The sequence below is a fragment of the Pelophylax lessonae genome (genome assembly GCF_965119305.1).
Source record: "Pelophylax lessonae genome assembly, chromosome: 5".
Classification (NCBI taxonomy): domain Eukaryota; kingdom Metazoa; phylum Chordata; class Amphibia; order Anura; family Ranidae; genus Pelophylax; species Pelophylax lessonae.
Window position 1 is genome coordinate 361,854,362 of NC_138772.1, and position 21,695 is coordinate 361,876,056.

At 40.7% G+C, this 21,695-nt stretch overlaps 1 protein-coding gene across 2 annotated transcripts in view; it reads right to left on the reverse strand.

Moving 5' to 3' along the window:
• Window positions 1-4,562: 4,562 nt before the first annotated feature.
• Window positions 4,563-21,695, reverse strand: part of ZNF236 (zinc finger protein 236) — a 358,788-nt gene continuing 341,655 nt past the window's right edge. For both annotated transcript variants that reach the window (XM_082258772.1, XM_082258771.1), the window contains exons 32-33: window positions 6,658-6,834; window positions 4,563-5,331 (exon numbers count right to left, since the gene is read on the reverse strand). In XM_082258772.1, the coding sequence (XP_082114898.1) occupies window positions 5,195-5,331; window positions 6,658-6,834 (314 nt within the window). In that variant the 3' untranslated portion in view covers window positions 4,563-5,194. The remainder of the gene's footprint in view (window positions 5,332-6,657; window positions 6,835-21,695) is intronic.

Here is a 21,695-nt window from a genome sequence, read left to right on the forward strand (position 1 = left end):
CTAGCAGATGTCACACGTGGTGAACAGCATGGGAGAAATATAGTGAAAAGTGAACAGGGACTGCAGAGAGAGGAGGATCAGCAAACCAGATGATCAGCATAGCTGGGGGTTACTACTGAGTGGGGGAACAGCAAAGCAGGGGATCTGCTGAACAAGGGTACTGATTAGCAAGGGATCTGCTGAATGAGTGTACTAATAGGCTGTGGATCTGCTGAACAGGGATACTAATGAGCTGGGGATCTGCTGAGGTAGGGTACTACTTAGTCAGAGTTCTAATGGGCCCCTTTAAAACAAACAGAAAATCAGTACACAAGGGGCATTTGCCAAGCCTTATTAAAGCTTCAAAAAAGCAGGTTAAAGTGGTAGGCGCTTTAATGTGTGTTAACGTTGAAAAAGTACATATGAGTCCTTAAGGATTCATGCACTCCTACTGCCATCATGATGGTGGAATTATGGTGATAGGATCTTCAGAATTGAAGAAAATAATGTCTTTGACTAACATAACTATATATAGGTGCACATTTCAAAGTTCAGGGGAGAGGCTTAGAGAGGATCTAAACTCAAAAAGTGAAGACTTGCAATGTTAACATAAACATTTAGAAATGGTAATTATGCCACAGGAGTACCCTGAAATGTTCTTTTTGTTTTTATTTTTTTCTGAAAATTAGCAGTGCAATTTGTGGCATACAGCATCATAGCTGTATATCATCAGTGTAAGATCTAGGGCACTGTGTCTTTGACTGCTAGTTTTAGGGGATTTAAAGTGAGAATTGGTGATGTCCCTACTGTGTTACTCACTGTTATCCTTGCTGGAGGCTCTGACATGGGGTAGCTTCAACCAAGATGGCTGCCCCCACGTGGAGACACCGTGTTCAACAAATTATCAGAAGTCAGTAATGAGGATAGATCAGCTGTAGGGAGACCCACAAGCAATAACGGTAACGAAAAGAAAAAGGAGGCGCAAACACCTAGTGCATTACCCGTGGTCACTGTTGATAAAATCTTTTAATAAAATGCCAAATGCATACTCACAGATATGAAGATATTAAAATCATGTTACAAATTTCCGTCACACATGAACTGGAAGACATGTTCCCAGTTCATGTGTGACGGAAATTTGTAACATGATTTTAATATCTTCATACCTGTGAGTATGCATTTGGCATTTTATTAAAATATTTTATCAACAGTGACCATGGGTAATGCACTAGGTGTTTGCGCCTCCTTTTTCTTTTCTTTTATGTACCCATGTTGGAGTTCCCTGCCTGAGGAGAGCAGCACGCCAGTCTTCCCCTCTGGAGTGAGCGCTGAATTGTTTGTTTGGAATAACGGCAACTAGTCTACTGCCATCTGCCTGCTTTTTTTTGGGCACAGATTTCAGAATTTAGTTCCCCTTCAAAGTTATTCTGATTTTAGATATTAATAAAAATGTCACGAGGTACAAGCACGCATGTGGTCTATCCTATTAACACCAGTAATCTTTGCATTAAGCAACATATTTCTTTTGTTTCTTTAAAGAACACAAAATTCCACATCAAAGAGTCAGTTGTGACCTCCTTCCCATTTAACATGGTCTGACAGGTTTCATAAATAGGGCATAATGAAGTACAAGGGAAGCATGATGCTATCTAGGAAATGTTCACTGTGTGAATGTTTTTAATTTGTCAATAATTTTACCTGGCTCTACAGAATACAGCTAGGTTACTATGATTGTTATTAAAGGGTAACTTTACTTTTGTAAAAAAATATAGCAAATAAATAAAATAATATAGCATATACAACCGCTACACAAACCATAATAAAATGTAACGCTATTACCATTCCTTTTCAATCTGCAACAGCTCTAATTTTCTGTAAAATTAATGCAATATGGCAACCTGAAAGCATTCTGTACATAGATCCTCCCTTAGAATTGTAATTTCCTGCCTGTGTGATTGGCTCACTGATTTTTCCAGAAGCCTGCACTAAGATGCAAGTCAAGTTTTAGGCATCCTCTGCAATAAGAATTATATTTTTTTAAGGGTTAATCACTTCTACAGGGATACAGCCACTCCAAAGTTCCCCATCAGAACAATGGAAGTTCATCATCTGATGTTACTGAACACAGACAATCCCATTCATGAACCAGACTATAAAGTACATACTTGAACATACAATAATCAAAAAATAGTGCTGCGCTAGATATAACACTACACTCTCCTCCGTGATTAAATAACAAAAAGATCTTATGAATAAATATAAATAAGATATACTAAAGTTAACAAAAGTCATAAATTCATGTGACAAAATTCATACATTCATGTGTAAAAGGTATCCAATAAAAAGTGTTTAGGTATTGCAAATAAAGTGCATCTGTGCAAAAAGTCCCAGTGACAATTAAATCCACAGGATCCAGAAGATTCCCTGCAGTTTCAAACACCTCCGTGGTGAGCAATCAGGTGCTTCTATAACCACCACCAATAAGCAATCAAGCCTCCCACCTTCCTACCTGACCCAAGAGTCACCTATGGGTCAGATAAAGCAGTTCCCTTCTGGAATATGGATGAATGAGTCAAATAAAGGATTTCGCAGCTGACAGGCTATCCACAGGGACCAGACCAGATCACTCATATATGTTTGGAGCGACACCATCAGGCATAATAGCATGGGAGAAAAAAAGAGGATCTTATGCTCTCTGTGTGTTTAGAAATGGCGTTTATTAGAATAAAAAAAAGAAGACTCACAAAAATGGCACTCCAGACGTGCAAGCTGTAGCAGTGGTTCAGTGAGAGCAGGCAGAGACGTGATGACTAGTGACCAACAGGCTCCTCCCCCTATACACGTTATGTCGAGGCACAGAGCGCTGACTTCTTCGGCAGGGGTGGAGTCTGGCTGTCAGAAGGCAGATTAAGAGGATTCACAGACACCACAGTGCCTCCTTTCAATTGGTTGGATGTCTGAGCTCACGCCCCTCACAGCCATGAGCCTAAAAACTCACTAAGTGCTACCATATGATAAAATAGCCTGGAAGAGGAAATGAGGATAGTTAACATCACTCCTCAAAACGGGACAGAATACAGCTTGCACGGCTGGAGTGCCGTTTTTGTGAGTCTGCCTTTTTATTCTAATAAACGCCATTTCTAAGCATACAGAGAAGATTAGATCCCCTTTTTTCTTTTTTCTCCCATGCTATTACGCCTGATGGTGTCGCTCCAAACATATATCAGTGATCTGGTCTGGTCCCTGTGGATAGCCTGTCAGCTGCAAAATCCTCTATTTGACTCATTCATCCATATCCCGGAAGGGAACTGCTTTATCTGACTCTTGGGTCAGATAGGAAGGTGAGAGGCTTGATTGCTTTTTTGGTGGTGGTTATAGAAGCACCTGATTGCTCACCACGGAGGTTTGTGCACAGATGCACTTTATTTGCAATATCTAAACACTTTTTTTTTAAACACTTTTTATTGGATACCTTTTCCACATGAATGTATGAATTTTGTCACATGAATGTATGACTTTTGTTCACTTTCGTATATATCTTATTTATATTTATTCATATGATCTTTTTGTTATTTAATCAGGGAAGAGAGTGTAGTGTTATATCTTGCGCAACACTATTTTTTGAGTATTGAGTAAGAGCTGCCGGAGTTTTCTTATTTATTTATTTCACTTAATTTATTTTGTATACAGAACTTGCGATGATAGTTTCTATATATCTAGCATAGTTGAACATACAGTTTTATCTTAACAGCAGAAACAGAAAAGAAAGTTTCCTAAAATAATTACAATGTACATGGGGGATCGTTTTTTTTTTTTCTTTCAAAAAAAAAAAGTGGAGTACACTTTTAATGTCAGAATTCAAAATGTAAAAAGGACATTACTAGTTTTTTGTATTTTGTAAACTTGTAAATTTTTCACTGACTCCGCAAAAGCAACAAAAGTAAGTCGTATCTGCTGGTTAGATGGTACTGCAGTAAATAGGCAAGGAAGGAGGAATAAAAAGTCACAGCTGGAATGTTTCAAAATTTGCTCAATACTTGTTGGCCGGATTCTGCATGAGATATAGAAGAAAATGTATACACAGTTTAAAACGAACTGCAAAAAAGCGGAGGCTTAACTATACTACTTTTGCAAGTGAGCATTTAAATGTGGATTTCAAATGTCATAAAACTTGATTTTTTGTTTTTTCAATATGGACTTGCTCAAAAATCCTCTGTTATTTGGCCTTTTTACCAAAACAGAAAATCTGGAAAACTTTTAAATAGACCTAAACAGTTAAATTTTTTAACGTTTTCTACCTACATATCTGCATTTACCCTTCAAATATGCTAAAATGAGACAGAAAGACATAATGAAACCTAAAATATATATTAATGTGCCCTTAAAAAAAAAAAAAAAAACCTAATGTACACAGTACAGAAAAAAGAAAATATTTTTTGGTTGTTAAAAAAGAAAAAAAAAAAAAACAACTTGAATGCTATTGCTGCCATGGTGACATGTCTTCACATTTTGTATAAAAAAAAAAGCTAAACTGTAGAACTGATTAGTACTCTGTAGTGACCATAAAAATGGAAATATTATACTTTAATTTACATAGAAAATGGACCAGCCACTTTTCAAATAAGAACCAAACTGAATTCCCCTACTTATAACACTAAGGAAAACAAAATAAAACAAGTGTATTTTTTTTGTAACATGATATTCTACCAGTAGAATTGCATATAAAATCAGAATATAGTATAAGAGCATATTTATAATTGTGTGCATGTAAACATCAATGTATATGTACACGCAGCTGTATATCGTTTCAGCCAAGTAGCATCTACCATGTGTGTGCATTCTTTTCACAGAAGCTAAGGAACTAAGGGTCAGCAAGTGCAATCATCTTTACTTCAACATTCTACATGAAATAATTGCATTCCTGTCTCTTGTTTTGCATCCAGATGACACTCTGGAGATCAAGAGTCATTGAAATAACAACAAAGAGTTCTGTAAGAGCAAACAATATTGTCAGAAGTACCTGAGTAAAAGTAGAAAGTCAGAATATATTACACGCTGGTCAGCATTTCAAACATTTAGCACCAGAATAATATTTACAGTTGATGCATTGTAAAGTGGAATGGCACTCCACTATGTAGAGGAGTTTGAACTTAACGCTAAGACTCTTCAATATATGTGTGTATACGATCTATACAGAATAATGAGGTGATTTTGGTCATCGGAAAACATTGGTTATTCCACATTGCCATTCTCCGGATGATTCCTGAACTACTTCTTCTAAGTCAAGAGTTTGGGTGATGTCTTCCCCACCTTCCTCGTCCTCAGGGTTTAATGAGACTTCTTCAATAAGATCTATAAATGAATAACTGAGTCAATACACAGTTGCACATAAAAAGAACTGAACAGCGAATCAATTCACTTACACCTGTTAATGTTCCTTGCAAAGCACTGACCTCATGGAGTAGAATCCACCATTTATCAGTTTTCTAGCAGTCTATTTATAAAATAAATCTGCACAGCTATTTAAAATACATGTACATTGCTTCCAGCATTCACTCATTCGGTTTAGGGATTGCATAAAGCAATGGCTGTGTGAAAACAGGGCAAAACTGAATGTTTTATGGTATTTTTTTTCTTGTGATCGAATGATCTTAGGTTAATGAATCCAGTATGACTTCTATTTAACAGATAAATCCATGCAACAACATGTATAATAGGTAACACATTGTATTTACTGTATGCCCAATTTGATAACACTGGAACAAATAGGATTTACCAAAAGCATGCTACATTCGCTTTTGAATATCAGAAAGTAAGTTTTGCATATATTAAAAACAATTTCAAGGATATTATTTGTAAACTTTATGGTAATGCTGATACATTTGCACAGCATGTTTTTTTTTTTTTTTATAATAAAGAGACAGCCCTATTCATGTCATACTGTACATATTATGAGACTAATACTAACAGACACTAACCAATGGACAAACATACCTTTTTCAGGAAGGTGGTTTCCATAATGAAGCAAGAGCAAAACTGTAACTCGGTGAGGCCCTCTATGTGCAAACAACTGGGCTTATTTTTTAAACTGCACCAAAAGTGAAATTGTTGGCTATAATAATCAAATTAGCTGTGTCTGATAAAAGGAAACGTTAAAACCCTACTTTTGATACATTAGTCCTGAAGATCTGACCCATCCTCCATCTCTTTCTCAATAAAACAGACTGTGAAAAAAGCATGGGGTTGCAAAATATAAATATTACAACGACTGTATGGAGGTGTCAGACTTTGCAGTAAAACACAAAATGCTTTTAGGGATTATTATCCTGCATTTTAGGTGGATTTCCTTGGGCTTTCATGAAGGAATACCTGCATTTAACACACTTGAAATTACTATATAAAGATCTATTAACACAGTCTGTTACAAGTACATCTCACAATACTGAGTCTTGCTAATCAAAGTATTATTAATAACTCTGTAGACTCACAATCAACAGTTTTGAATCTGATTTGTTGCTAAATAAACCATCTAGGTTTGATTATTTATTCTAGTTCACAAAAGCTCACACTCATAATAATAATAATACCAATATTCCTGTGTTTCATTTTTACCATCAGTGAGCAAAAAAAAGTTTACTCTGTATAGACAGCATACAGCAGGACATCGAAAAAACCTACCAGGATAAGAATGGGTTCGCTTCATGTGTAGCTTCATATTGCATTTCTGGGAGAAGGTCATCGAACAGTAATCACATTTGTACGGTTTTTCTCCGGTGTGTTTTTTCATATGCACTTGCAGTGCACTCTTCTGGTTAAAAGCTTTCTCGCACAGTGTGCACTGAAATGGTCGTTCACCTGTGAACAGAGATAGTCATAGCCTAGCTGTAAAAAAATGTGCTTGAATATTGCAGGAGACAGTTTCAGGCTATATGCTCACAGGCGTAAGAGTGACCAATATTCAGCCAACAGTGGGTGAAAGTCCACTGACGTTACTCTGCTGGTCCAGACTCTGGAGAGATTCCGACCTGAATGTTGGGATCCACCCAGATGGCTGGACCAGCAGCTGGCTCATCATCTCATGCTGTTGAGAGCCTGAGCCAGCCACTCCCACCCCATGCATAACCCAGTGCTCCAGTGAGCACTGAAGGGGCATAGCAGAGAGACAGTCACTAGTTCTCTGCTTACTGAAGACTGAGAACCAAGCGATCAGTGGTGTTTGAACACTTGGTTCTTGGTCTTCAAAGTGGCAAGGGACCAATGCTGCATCCACCTAGGTGAGTACATAGGTTTTTTTTTTAACCACTTGCCGACCGCCAAGCGTATATATACTGCGGGGCGGCGGCTCCTACAGGCAAAATCACGTACCTGTAAGTGATCTACTTGTTCTGGGTTTGCCGGTGACCAGCTGTGTCTAATCACAGCAGGAGCCAATAAAAGGGTCTGGTGGACCCAATGTCTGCTAGCACCCACCGATCGTTCAGAACAGATGCAGAATAGTGGTCTGCCTAGGTAAACAAGGCAGATCACTGTTCTGCTAGTAAGAGAGACAGAGATCCTGTGTTTCTGCTAAACAGGAACACGGATCTCTGTCTTCCCACAGTACAAGAACCCCCCACTCAGTTAGAAAGCACTACCAAGGGACACATTTAACCCTTTGATCTCCCCTGATGTTAACCCCTTCCCACCCAGTGTCATTAGTACAGTGACAGTGCATATTTTTTTAGCACTGATCACTGTATTGGTGTCACTGGTCCCCAAAAAGTGTCTGATTTGTCCATAATATTTTACAATGTATAATTTTGTTCTTTTAGATCAAAGGAATGAACTTCTGTCTGTAAAGGACGTCCAGACAGCTGTGAATGAGCAGAGAACAGCTCTGTAAGAATCGCAGATTCAAGATCCTGAGGGGAGGGGGGGGGGTGATTCGAGATCACAATTTTTTTAATGATTAATCGTGCAGCTCTAATACAGACCATAAAAAAAATGTGTTAGGTTTTCTTTTTTCATATTTTCTTTCTCTCTTTCTGTGCCTTTCCTCTTGTTCTCTCTCTCTCCCCGTCATCCTCATCCCACCTGGCAACTAACACCCCACCCCATGTCACCCTCATCCTCATCACACCTGGCAAACCACTGATACCCTGCTAACACCCCACCCCCTGCTATCCTCATCACACCTGGCACCCCACTGATACCTTGCTAACACCCACCTCCTGCCATCCTCATCACATCTAGAGACCCACTGATACCTTACTAACACCCCACCCCCTGTCAGCCTCATCACACCTGGCAACCCACTAATACCTTACTAACACCCCACCCCCTGTCATCCTCATGTTCATCACACCTGGCAACCTACTGATACCTTGCTAACACAACACCCCACCCCCTGTCATCCTCAGCTTCATCACACCTAGCACCCCCACTGCAATCTTGCTAACAACCCACCCCGTTTTCCTCATCACACCTGGCAACCCACTGATACCTCACTAACACCCCACCCCCTGCCATCCTCCTCCTCATCTTCATCACACCTGGCACCCCACTGCAACCTTGCTAACACCCCACCCCATCATCCTCATCACACCTGGCTCCCCACTGCAACCTAACACCCCCACCCTCTGTTATCCTCATCACACCTTGAAACCCACTGATACCCTCCTAATACACTACCCCGTCATCCCGATCCCCCCTATAACCCACTGTCAGCTTCCAAATTGAGAAAGCAGCTTATTCCAATGCAATGTTGAGAGGACAAGGGTCTCCTCCCCACAAATGGCAGGTAACGTGGTCTGTGGACGGGGGCATATTGAAATTTGCAACACTTTGTTAACAATGAAGATGCCACCCCAGGTGAATGATTAAGTGTTACTAAACCCACAACAGTAAAATCAGTCTGTATATGCAGTAAAGCATGCTTGTTATACCCCTAATCCTAAGGGGTTAATCCTCTGAATTCTGTAAAAAGGTTGTTTAATCCTGTCTTCTCTGGTCATCTCCTTCCTCTACAGACTCCAAAAAATACCCTAATATTTACAGTCTATGAAGTCAGGCTGCACAGTTTGGTGTGTATTGTTAGAGAGTTTTTTTTTTTTTTTTTTCTAGATTGTAGGAGTTCTCATTTCTCCCACACTTATCAGCACTCACTGATACAAGTCACAAGATTGCTCTAATTGCTCTACACATAAACTGATAAAAATCTTTTTTCATCAGCTATTTACTAAAATAATTGCATTTCCATGTTTTGTGTACTGTGGGAGACCAGATCTAGTGAACACATCTGGGTTTAGTAATACTTTAAATATTTTTTTTTTGTTCATAAATGTATTCATTTTAAATTATTTCTCACACATGGTATAGGCATATTTACACATCAAAACACATTATGCTACCCCTCTGAGTATGGGGATATCACATGTATGAGACTCTTTTAAAAGTGAAACCAAAAGACCCAATGTGTGAGCCGCTCAGGCTCTCAAGATGGACACAAATCTCTCTACTCAGCTCCTATGATTGCTGAATGGGCAAGAAAGTCTCCCTATGGCGGTACATCAAAGCAATCCTATGGATTGATGGTTAGTGGCAACCTCCAACCAGGCCATGCCCCCAACACATTTCGCTCCGCCCCCCGGAGCTTAATCACGGGGATGGAGATCCCAAGCATAAGGGGGAGTTTTTATGCATCATCGGCTGTCACATTAACCACCTATTTCTGACATTTGTTGTTTACAAGTTAAAATCTGTATTTTTTGCTAGAAAATGACTTAGAACCCCCTAACATTATATACATATATTTTTAGCAAAGAATAAAATGGCGGTCGTTGCAATATATTTTGTCCCGCAGTATTTGCGCAGCGGTCTTTCAAACACAATTTTTTGGGAATAAAATTTCACTGCATTAAAAAAAACTAAACAGTAAAGTTAGCCCAATTTTTTTTCTATAATGTTAAAGAAAATGTTATGCCGAGTAAATAAATACCCAACATGTCATGCTTCAAAATTGTGCATGCTTGTGGAATAGCGGCAAACATTGGCAACACTTTAAAAATTGCTACAGGTTACCAGTTTAGGGTTACAGAAGAGGTCTATGGCTAGAATTATTGCTCTCGCTCTAAAGATCGCGTTGATACCCCATGTGTGGTTTGAACACTGTTTACATATGTGGGCACAACTTGCATATGCGTTCGCTTCTGCGTGCAAACTCAAAGGGACAGGGCGCTTTAAATTTTTTTAACTTTTTAAAAATGTATTTTACCTTTTATTTTTAATTTTTACGCTGTTCCTTTAAAAAAACAATTTTTGATCACTTGTATTCCTATTACAGGTATGTAAACATCACTTGTAATAGAAATAAGCAGGGTAGGTCCTCTTTAATGTGAGATCTGGGGTCAAAAAGACCTCAGATCTCACATCTACACTAAAAAAAAAAAAAGTCATTTTTTTTCCATCATGAAAAAAATGGGTCCTTTAAGGCCGTTGGAAGGAAACAATGTATGACGTCGCTCCTGTCCTCCAAGGCCACAGAGTCGGATTCTAGGACAATATCCCCCCGGACAATATCCCCCCCTGGACAACATCCCCCCCTGGACAACATCCCCCCGGACAATAACCTCCCTGGACAATATCCCCCTAGAAAATATCCCCCCTCTAACCCTAACCCTATATCTCGGGAGATATTGCCCGGGGGATGTTGTCCGGGGGGATATTATCCGGGGGATGTTGTCCCGGGGGGATTATGTCCAGGGGGATGTTTTCCGGGGGGATATCGTCCGGGGGGGATATTGTCCTGATACCCAGAGTCGAGTGGGGACCAGCTTGCCCTAACTCAACTTCCTGCCTAGGAGGGGAGAGGACCGGATAATTTTCCCTGCTACCGACGGCTCCGGTAAGCAGGGAAAATGACCGCCACCCATAAGTGATCCCGTGGCGAATCTACCACTTTTATGAGAAAGATGATCACCTGCCCAGTAAAAAAAATATGGGGTTAAGGCCGCTATCTGCTGCCATAACCCCGGTATTTAATGTCAAAGTAGCGAGGTATAACTGTGGCGGGCGGTCGGGAAGTGGTTAAATGAAAAAAAAAAAGGATTGTCAGGTGTGTGGGGGGTCTGTAATATTATTGGATAAAACCAAGTTAAAATAAAAAAAACTTTTTTGCTGGGTATAAAAGATTTAGAAAAATAAATAAAATGTCTCTATAAATAGAAAGTTTTGGAGAATCCCCAAAAGGGAAATACACTCAAATGGGGAATGATGTGAAACAGAGCAGGTCAAAAATAAAGAATTTAATACTGTGTACATTTTTTGAGCAAGAAAAAATAAAGGGACGGGGGTGTTGTGCAACAGGAAGCAAGGGAGGGAGAAGGGGAGAAAAAAAGGAGAGGGGTGAAAGAGGGGTCAAAATAACCAATATAAGAAACTATTTGTAGTAATGATTACTGTCTACTCAAAATTGAGGCCTCTCAGGAACTCGTATCCAATTTAAAGATCCAATATACTTCCCTTCTACATAGAAGGGAGAAATTATCACTGGCGTGAGCCGGGCACTTAGCCCTTTTCAATAATTTGGACTTTGAAAGATTGTACATTTTGATGGTGAAATTGATTGAAATGCCTGGCCAGATTGGTGCTTGTGTTGGTTCTGTCAGAAATATGGTCTCTCATTCTGTCGATGAGTCACCTGGTCGTTCTCCCTATGTACTGAATGTTGCATATGGTACAGGTGACCACATATATTACGTACTTGGTGTGACAATTGACCAGCTGTGCAATGGTTGAGGAATGTTTTTTCTCAACACATTTGAGTGTACTGCCCTTTTAGGGATTCTCACAAACTTTCTATTTATAAAGACATTTAACTTACTTCTTTTTTTTTTATTCTTTCATACTCTTTTTTTTTTGCATACTTTTACTTTGGCTGGTTTTATCCAATAATATACTAAATTAGATTTTTCTGGGCTTTTTCTGGGAGGGGTGAGTTTTTTTTTAATTTCTTGCATTCTTTACATTTTTGTTTATCACTTTTTCCTTTTGATTTACCGCCATCTTTTGGACCTGAGGCAGGGATAGCTCTATGAATGACATTATCCATAATTGACTATTAATATGGAATTATACTAAGGGTTTATCTTCTTGGCACGTGTTGCCTCCTTTTGGAGGGCTGGTTGATCTCAGTCACCTCCACCTCTCCCTCTTTTTGTCACTTGACCAACTTGATGTCTGTCCCCCTGATGGCGATCCCATTCATAATCTTTGATCTGATAATTTAGATTGAATGCTTTACCTTGGATTAGTGGATCTTTCAGATCCCTTTGGATGTATATATTTCCTCAGAGGTTTTAAAAAATGTTGAAAATGTCATCCTTAAGAAGCCAATATTTTGGGTGAAACGCGTTGATACTTACCTTGTGGGATCTTCCCAAATACAGATTATTGTATCATATGGAGATATGTACACGACATATTTTAATGACAACTATTTTTTGTAATTTTAACCTTTTTGTATGAAATAATAAAATAATAACTGGTTTTAGCTTTGGTATATAGTGATTGTCTTTTGGGCACACTAATATCCCATTTCCCAGAGTCTTCTTCCTTTTCCCCTCCCACCTGTGGGGAGACCTGGGATACCCCTTGCGTCTTTCTATATAGATAATATACTTACAGTGTTTTTCATAGAGCTCCATACCAAATCCGCACACACCTGACAATCCTTTTTTTCCATTTAATGTGACAGCCGATGGTGCATAAAAAATACCCCTTACTCTTTGGATCTCCCTCCTCATGATTAAGCTTCGAGGGTAGAGCGAAAAGTGTTTAGGGCGTGGCCTGGTTGGAATCCAGGCTGAAGTTACCACTAACCATCGATCCATGGGATTGCTTAGACATGCGGCCATAGGGAGACTTTCTTACACATTCAGACTTTTGCACAGCCTAGATGCATAAAGGGGCCCATAATCCAAGGAGCATCTTTGGACTTTCAAGGAGAATAAATTATACATCTTATTTCCTGACTACCTATCATATTTCTTGAGTCCCTGAAGTCCCAAGACAAGTGAAACCTCTTGACCAAGCCCCATTTCTAACATATAGCATAGGCATACTTAAAATTAGGCCTCAAAACACATTCTGCTACTCCTCCTGAGTATGGGGATAACACACGTGAGAGACTATTTCACAGCCTAGCCACATAGCGAGGCCCAAAATCCAAGGAGGGCCTTCAGGTGTTCTAGGTGCTTAAATTACACATTCAATTTCCTGGCCATCTAGCACATTTATGGAAGCCCTGGAAGACCAGGACAGTGGAAAAATCAAAAAAATGACCATATTTTAGCAAGTAAACACCCCAAGGTACTCTTTTAAGCAGCATGGTGTGTCTTTTGAAGACTTCATTTTTTTTCAAAAAGTTTTTGTAACATGCGAAAAGAAGATGTACACAAAGTTGTCCATTTAATAAGATATTTTTTACACATGGCATGGGCGTACTTAGAATTTCATCGCCACACCAGTCATATTATGACGCTGTACTGTACTGCACTAGTAACAGCATGTAAAAAGAACTTAAAAAAATATGTCATGCCTCTTACTAAACTCTTCAGACTATCTACTTTCTAAAAAAAAGGGTAATTTGGGGGGAATATGTACTATCCTGACATTTTAAAAGCCATTTTAAATGAGATAGGCTGTCAGTACATCAGGATTGATCAATTTTCAAATATATACAATATTACTCAAAAGTGAGTACACCCCTCATATTTTTGTAAACATTTTATTATATCTTTTCCTGTGACAAGACTGAAGAAATGACACTTTGCTACAATATAAAGTAGTGAGTGTACAGCTTTATAACAGTGTAAATTTGCTATCCCCTCAAAACAATTCAACACACAACCATTATTGTCTAAACCGCTGGCAACAAACGGGAGTACATCCCTAAGTGAAAATGTCCAAAATGCGCCCAACTAGCCATTTTCCCTCCCCGGTGTCATGTGACCCATTAGTGTTACAAGGTCTCAGGTGTGAATGGGGAGCAGGTGTGTTAAATTTGGTATTATCACTCTCACTCTCTTATACTGGTCACTGGAATTTCAACATGGCACCTCATGGCAAAGAACCCTCTGAGAATCTGAAAAAAAGAATTGTTGCTATACATTATCATGGCGTAGGCTATAAGAAGATTGCAAAGACCCTGAAACTGAGCTGCAGCACGGTGGCCAAGACCATACAGCGGTTTAACAGGACAGGCCTCGCCATGGTCGACCAAAGAAGTTGAGTGCACATGCTCAGAATCATATCCAGAGGTTGTCTTTGGGAAAATAGATGTACGAGTGCTGCCAGCATTGCTACAGAGGTTTAAGGGGTAGGCTTTCAGCATGTCAATGCTCAGACCATACGCCGCACACTGCATAAAATTGGTCTGCATGGCTGTCATCCCAGAAAGAGGCCTCTTCTAAAGATGATGAGAAAGAAAACCTGCAAACAGTTTGCTGAAGACAAGCAGACTAAGGACATGGATTACTGGAACCATGTCCCATAGTCTGATGAGACCAAGATAAACCTATTTGGTTCAGATGGTGTCAAGCATGTGTGGCAGCAGCCAGGAGAGGAGTACAAAGACAAGTGTGTCTTGCCTACAGTCAAGCATGGTGGTGGGGCTGCATGAGTGCTGCTGGTACTGGGGAGCTATAGTTTATTGAGGGGACCATGAATGCCAACATGTACTGTGACATACTGAAGCAGAGCATGATCCCCTCCATTCAGAGACTGGGCCGTAGGGCAGTATTCCAACATGATAACGTCCCAAAATACACCAACAAGATGACCACTGCCTTGCTAAAGAAGCTGGGGGTAAATGTGATGGACTGGCCAAGCCGGTCTCCAGACCTAAACCCTATTGAGCATCTGTGGGACATCCTCAAATGGAAGGTGGGGGAGCGCAAGGTCTCTAACATCCACCAGCTCAGTGATGTCGAGGGGGAGTGGAAGAGGACTCCAGTGGCAACCTGTGAAGCTTTGATGAACTCCATGCCCAAGAGGGTTAAGGCAGTGCTGGAAAATAATGGTGGCCACACAAAATATTGATACTTTGGGCCCAATTTGGACATTTGAGTTATTTTGAGAAGACAGCAAAGTGCTACAATGTAAAACAGTGAGTGTACAGCTTGTATAAAAGTGTAATTTCTTCAGTGTTGTCACATGAAAAGATATATTAAAATATTTACAAAAATGTGAGAGGCGTACTCACTTTTGTGAGATACGGTATACCATAGTTTCTAGACGCTATAACCTTAACGCAAGCCAATATGCACTTATTGGGACTTTTTTGTTTTTTTACCAAAAACATGTAGCAAAATACATTTTGGCCTAAATATTTGAAAAAAAATTGTTTTTTTGGATATGTTTTATGACAAAAAGTAGAAAATATAAAAAACCTTTTTCAAAATCTTCAGTCTTTTTTTCCTTTAAATAACAAAAAATAAGAAACCCTGTGGTGATTAAATACTGCCAAAAGAAAGCTCTATTTGCAAAAAAAAAATGAAATAAATTTCATTTGGGTACAGTGTTGCATGACAACACAATTGCCAGGAAAATGAGCACAGTGCTGAATAGCAAAAAATGGCCTGGTCATGAAAGGGGGTAAAACCGTCCAGAGCTTAGGTGATTAACCCCTTGGAGCCTAAGCCTTTTTCTGACACATGTTGCTTACAAGTTAAAATCAATATTTTTTGCTAGTAAATTACTTAGAACTCCCAAAAATATATACAGTGCCTTGCAAAAGTATTCGGCCCCCTTGACCTTTTGCCACATTTCAGGCTTCAAACAAAGATATAAAACTGGAATTTTTTGCGAAGAATCAACAAGTGGGACACAATCATGAAGTGGAACGAAATTTATTGGATATTTCAAACTTTGTTAACAAATAAAAAACTGAAAAATTGGGCGTGCAAAATTATTCAGCCCCTTTACTTTCAGTGCAGCAAACTCTCTCCAGAAGTTCAGTGAGGATCTCTGAATGATCCAATGTTGACCTAAATGATAAATGATGATAAATAGAATCCACCGGTGTGTAATCAAGTCTCCGTCTAAATGCACCTGCACTGTGATAGTCTTAGAGGTCCGTTTAAAGCACAGAGAGCATCATGAAGAACAAGGAACACACCAGGCAGGTCCGAGATACTGTTGTGGAGAAGTTTAAAGCTGGATTTGGATACAAAAAGATTTCCCAAGCTTTAAACATCCCAAGGAGCACTGTGCAAGCGATAATATTGAAATGGAAGGAGTATCAGACCACTGCAAATCTATGAAGACCTGGGCGTCCCTATAAACTTTCAGCTTATACAAGGAGAACACTGATCAGAGATGCAGCCAAGAGGCCCATGATCACTCTGGATGAACTGCAGAGATCTACAGCTGAGGTGGGAGACTCTGTCCATAGGACAACCATCAGTTGTATACTGCACAAATCTGGCCTTTATGGAAGAGTGGCAAGAAGAAAGCCATTTCTTAAAGATATCCATAAAAAGTTATGTTTAAAGTTTGCCACAAGCCACCTGGGAGACACACCAAACATGTGGAAGAAGGTGCTCTGGTCAGATGAAACCAAAATCAAACTTTTTGGCAACAATGCAAAACGTTATGTTTGGCGTAAAAGCAACACAGCTCATCACCCTAAACACACCATCCCCACTGTCAAACATGGCGGTGGCAGCATCATGGTTTGGGCCTGCTTTTCTTCAGCAGGGACAGGGAAGATGGTTAAAATTGATAGGAACATGGATGGAGCCAAATACAGGACCATTCTGGAAGAAAACCTGATGGAGTCTGCAAAAGACCTGAGACTGGGACGGAGATTTGTCTTCCAACAAGACAATGATCCAAAACATAAAGTAAAATCTACAATGGAATGATTCACAAATAAACCTATCCAGGTGTTAGAATGGCCAAGTCAAAGTCCAGACCTGAATCCAATCCAGAATCTGGGGAAAGAACTGAAAACTGCTATTCACAAACGCTCTCCATCCAACCTCACTGAGCTCGAGCTGTTTTGCAAGGAGGAATGGGCAAAAATTTCAGTCTCTCGATATACAAAACTGATAGAGACATACCCCAAGCGACTTACAGCTGTAATCGCAGCAAAAGGTGGCGCTACAAAGTATTAACTTAACCACATCCTTAACCACATAGCAGAATGACGGCGGGAATGTGGTTGCATTATCCTGACTGGATGTCATATGACGGCGGCAGGATAATGCACTCTGCGCCCCCCCCCCCCCCGAGGGCGCGCAGTGCGGCGATCGGTGATGCGAGGTGTCACACTGACTCCCTGCATCTCCGATCTCGTTAAAGAGCCTACTGATGTAGGCTCTTTACCATGTGACCAGCCGTGTGCAATCACGGCTGGTCACATAGTAAACAGGAAGAGCCGTTGATCGGCTTTCCTCAGTACGTGCCTGACAGGCACGAGTAAAGGAGCGCCGATCGGCGGCTCCTCTGACAGGGGGGGGGGGGTCGGCACTGGTAATCAGATCATTGAGCCCCCCCCATTGCCCTCCCCATCAGTGCTGCCCGCCAGTGCCCTCCCCATCAGTGCTGCCCACAAGTGCCCATCATTGCCATCTATCAGTGCCGCCCACCAGTGCCCATTATTGCCCACAAGTGCCGCCTATCAGTGCCCATTAGTGCCCATCAGTGCCGCCCGTCAGTGCCGCCTATCAGTGCCCATTAGTGTCCATCAGTGCCACCTATCAGTGCCCATCAATGCCACCTATCAGTGCCCAGCAGTGCCGCCTATCAGTGCCCATCAATGCTGAATATCAGTGCTATCTATCAGCGCCTATCAGTGCCGCCTATCAGTGCCACCCCATCAGTGCCTGTCAGTGCAGTCTCATCAGTGCTCATCAGTGCAGGAAAAAACTTATTTATTTACAAAATTGTATAACAAACAAAAAAACTTTTTTTTTTTCAAACTTTTCGGTCTTTTTTTTATTTGTTTAGCAAAAAAGAAAAAACCTTGCGGTGATCAAATACCACCAAAAGAAAGTTCTATTTGTGGGGGGGAAAATGACATAAATTTGGTTTAGGTACAGTGTTGCATGACCACGCAATTGTCATTCAAAATGCAACAGCGCAAAAAAGCTGAAAATTGGCCTGGGCAGGAAGGGGGTGAAAGTGCCCTGTATTGAAGTGGTTAAGGGGGCTGAATCATTTTGCACGCCCAATTTTTCAGTTTTTTATTTGTTAAAAAAGTTTGAAATATCCAATAAATTTCGTTCCACTTCATGATTGTGTCCCACTTGTTGGTGATTCTTCAGAAAAAAATTAGTTTTATATCTTTATGTTTGAAGCCTGAAATGTGGCAAAAGGTCGCAAAGTTCAAGGGGGCCGAATACTTTCGCAAGGCACTGTACATATATTTTTTTTTTAGCAGAGACCCTAGACAATAAAATGGCCATTGTTGCAATATTTTATGTCACACAGTATTTGCAATTAAATGCAATTTTTTTGGGAAGAAATATACTTTTGTAGCAAGGTTTCCAGGTCTGCCATTAGTACCGGAATCCTCTCCAGCCCATGTGAGCTGAGTCCCTGAGTGTGACAACTGAAGCAGCGACAACTCTAGCATTTTTGTTTGTGGTTTTTATTGAGTTTTAGGGGATGGGAGAAGGGAATGAGTGGGATACTCCTTTAGGCTTGAACTGATTACAATTGGGACTTTGATCCTGAAAATGCCCGTTGGCGCTTCCTTGACGCCAGCTGGCGCCAGCCAACGCTCACTAACACTGAGTACACACTGCAACTTGATAGCAGTGCTGAGAAGGACTGAGAAACTGTAGAACTCCTGACACCCTTAGGCTGTACAATTCACTGAATACTGTCCTCCGCTTAGACCAGCTTGAGGTAGTATGAAGTAGAACTCTGCAAATCTGTACTTGTAACTGACACACTCTATACAATTCAGGGCCCAGATGCAGGTGCCTCCTTGGCTGTAACTCTTCAGGGTCCACTGACTATGTACCCCCTTGGTAACTTAAGGGTCCTCAACCTAGGTACCCCCTTTGCAGCTAGCTGACACTGGATCCCAGAACCTCTTCGATGTGGTCCCCTCTGACTCTAGGCAGACCCCCAGGGGCAATCCTCAGTACTCACGACCTGTGTAGGCTTTCCTGGTACTGGACCCCTCTCACTCTCCGCAGGCTCTCGGTACACCGGATCCCCTCAGCTCAACTCAGCATTCTCTGGATATTCAGGCGACACCCCAAGATATCCACTTCCCCCCAAACGTATACCCACTCCCAGAATCCTTTGCAACCTAATCTGCCTACTGGGGTAGTTACAAGCTGGGATGTGTCCCCTGATTGGGCTTCCCACCCTGCCCTATGAGAAGCCTCTCACAGGAGCCAGTGGGGATACTTCTACCTTCAGCAGGCACACCTGGAAACCCTGATACCCTAGCCAAATAAATCACAGTCCTGCTGTTAGGCAGACAAGGCCCACTGTGCATTTACCTAGCAGCTACCTGTAGGGTGCTACACTTTCATGAATAAAAAAAAAAAAAAGGTAAACTTAGCTCAATTTTTTTGTATAATGTGAAAGATGATGTTATGCCGAGTAAATAGATACCTAACATGTCATGCTTTAAAATTGTGCACATTCATGGAATGACAACAAACTTTGGTTACCTGTTTAGAGTTACAGAGGAACACCGTTTACATATGCGGGCACTACTTGCGTATGGATTTGCTTCTGCATATTTTTTTAAAAAAATGAAACCTTGTGACAGTAATAGGCAGTGACAGGTGCTCTTAATGGAGGGATCTGGGGTCTAAAAGACCCCAAATCCCTCCTTTGCATTTAAAAGCATTCAAAACGCCAAGTTTGGCTGTTTTGAATGCTGTAATTTTTTTAAAAATCTGGCGCCTTTAAAGCTTCAGTACCCGGAAGTGATGTCATGACATTGCTTCCGGGTTTATACATTGGAGACCTGATCAGAGCCCAAATCGGCTTTGTTTGGGTGTTCGGCTAGCCGACGGATGTGCTGGCTGATCGCTCAGGTCTCTTGGTGTCATTACCATCGGCTCTAAACAACCGTATTGGGGTGATGCCTCACCCTGGGCATCACCCTGGTACAATCCCCTGAAGCTGCAAATTTGCGTGCCGTCGGCACGAAGGGGTTACTAACCACTGGGTTTTGTATTTTTTTTTTTTTTTACTATATAACATACAACTGTTTCTCTTACTTCCTATTAAAAAAACAACAAAAAAATCTTTCTTCCTTAATTTGGAGCAAAATGTATAGTAAACAAAAAAAACTAAAGGCTGCAAACTATGGTATATAAATTTGAAATGTAAACACCCTGATGTTCTGACTATTTCTTGAGGCGCTGTACAAAGACCCTCAAACTGGCTCTTTTTTGGAAGTACATACCCCAAGGTATTAGTAAAAAGCACAGTGAGTATTTTGAAGATCTACTTATTTTCCACAGTTCTTTGAAAAACTAAGTTAAATGAAATGTAATTTTTTCCCCCTAAATTTTCATTTAAAGTTACTTTTTATGAATAACATAGGTATACTTACAATTGCACCCCAAAACACATTTTGCTACTCCTCCTGAGTATTGGCATATCACAGTCCCAAAATCGAAGTGTCAAGATAGTAGAACAGAGTAGGGAGCAGAGTTTACATGGAAGTCTACTACATGGAATACCTATCCTATTTTCAGTGGCCCTAAAGTGCCAGGACAATAGAAACATGCTCAAAATCACCACATTTTGCAAAGTAGACACCCCAAGGTAAAAAGGTAAACACTGCTGTGATCAGCAAACTGGAAACACTGGCACCAGCTGTGATCAGCAACTGGAAACGCAGGCTTTGGCTGTGATCAGCAAACTGGAAATGCTGATACTGGTTATGATCAGCATACTGGAAAACCTGGCCTTGGCTGTAATCAGGTACGGGCACTGTGATTAGGCAGAGGCACTGTGATGTGAACAGTTGCAATGAGCAGCCGGCTCTCCCCTCTCACAGCAGTTCTGTGTCTGAGACAGGAAGAGGAAAGCTGCCTGCTCATCGCAACCACTGTTTACACTTCTGATTGCTGTCACTGATCACAAGGTACAGAGCCAATCTCAATTGATCACAGGCATTATTTACAATTGTGATTGCGGTGTTGTAACGCTCCTGCGTTTCTTATATGGTGTGGATTTTCAGCTGCAGAAATAGTTCCACGTCAGCAGTCATGTAAGAGATATGCTGAGATACCATTCCCAACCTCAATGACTCATCATGTGTGGAAGGTCTTATTTCAGCCAGTAAATACACACAATTAGCAAGCTGGTTCCTAGAGTGACTTTATGTATGTGGTAACACAATGATGAAGGTTGAGGGATAGGTTGAGTGGAGGTGATAGGTGATAGACACTTGAAGGTGAGACAGTAGAAGATGGATGCAGGAAGGTTTAGCAATGCTGTATGATAGCAGATGATAGAATAGCAGGTGGACATACAAAAGAGATCAACCCAGTGCAGAAAAGTAGCAGTAGTCTCAAGAGCTAGCAATCTAGTTTATGCAGATGTAATAAACAGTCTTTACTATGCAGAGCTAGATAGTGTAAGCTTAGTATAAGTTTATAGAGAATTCCCCTGTGGGGTACTTAGCACTATTAGCGATACAGCCGAAGGGTGGTTCAGGAGAGGCGGATGATCCAGTAGCGGGATACAGG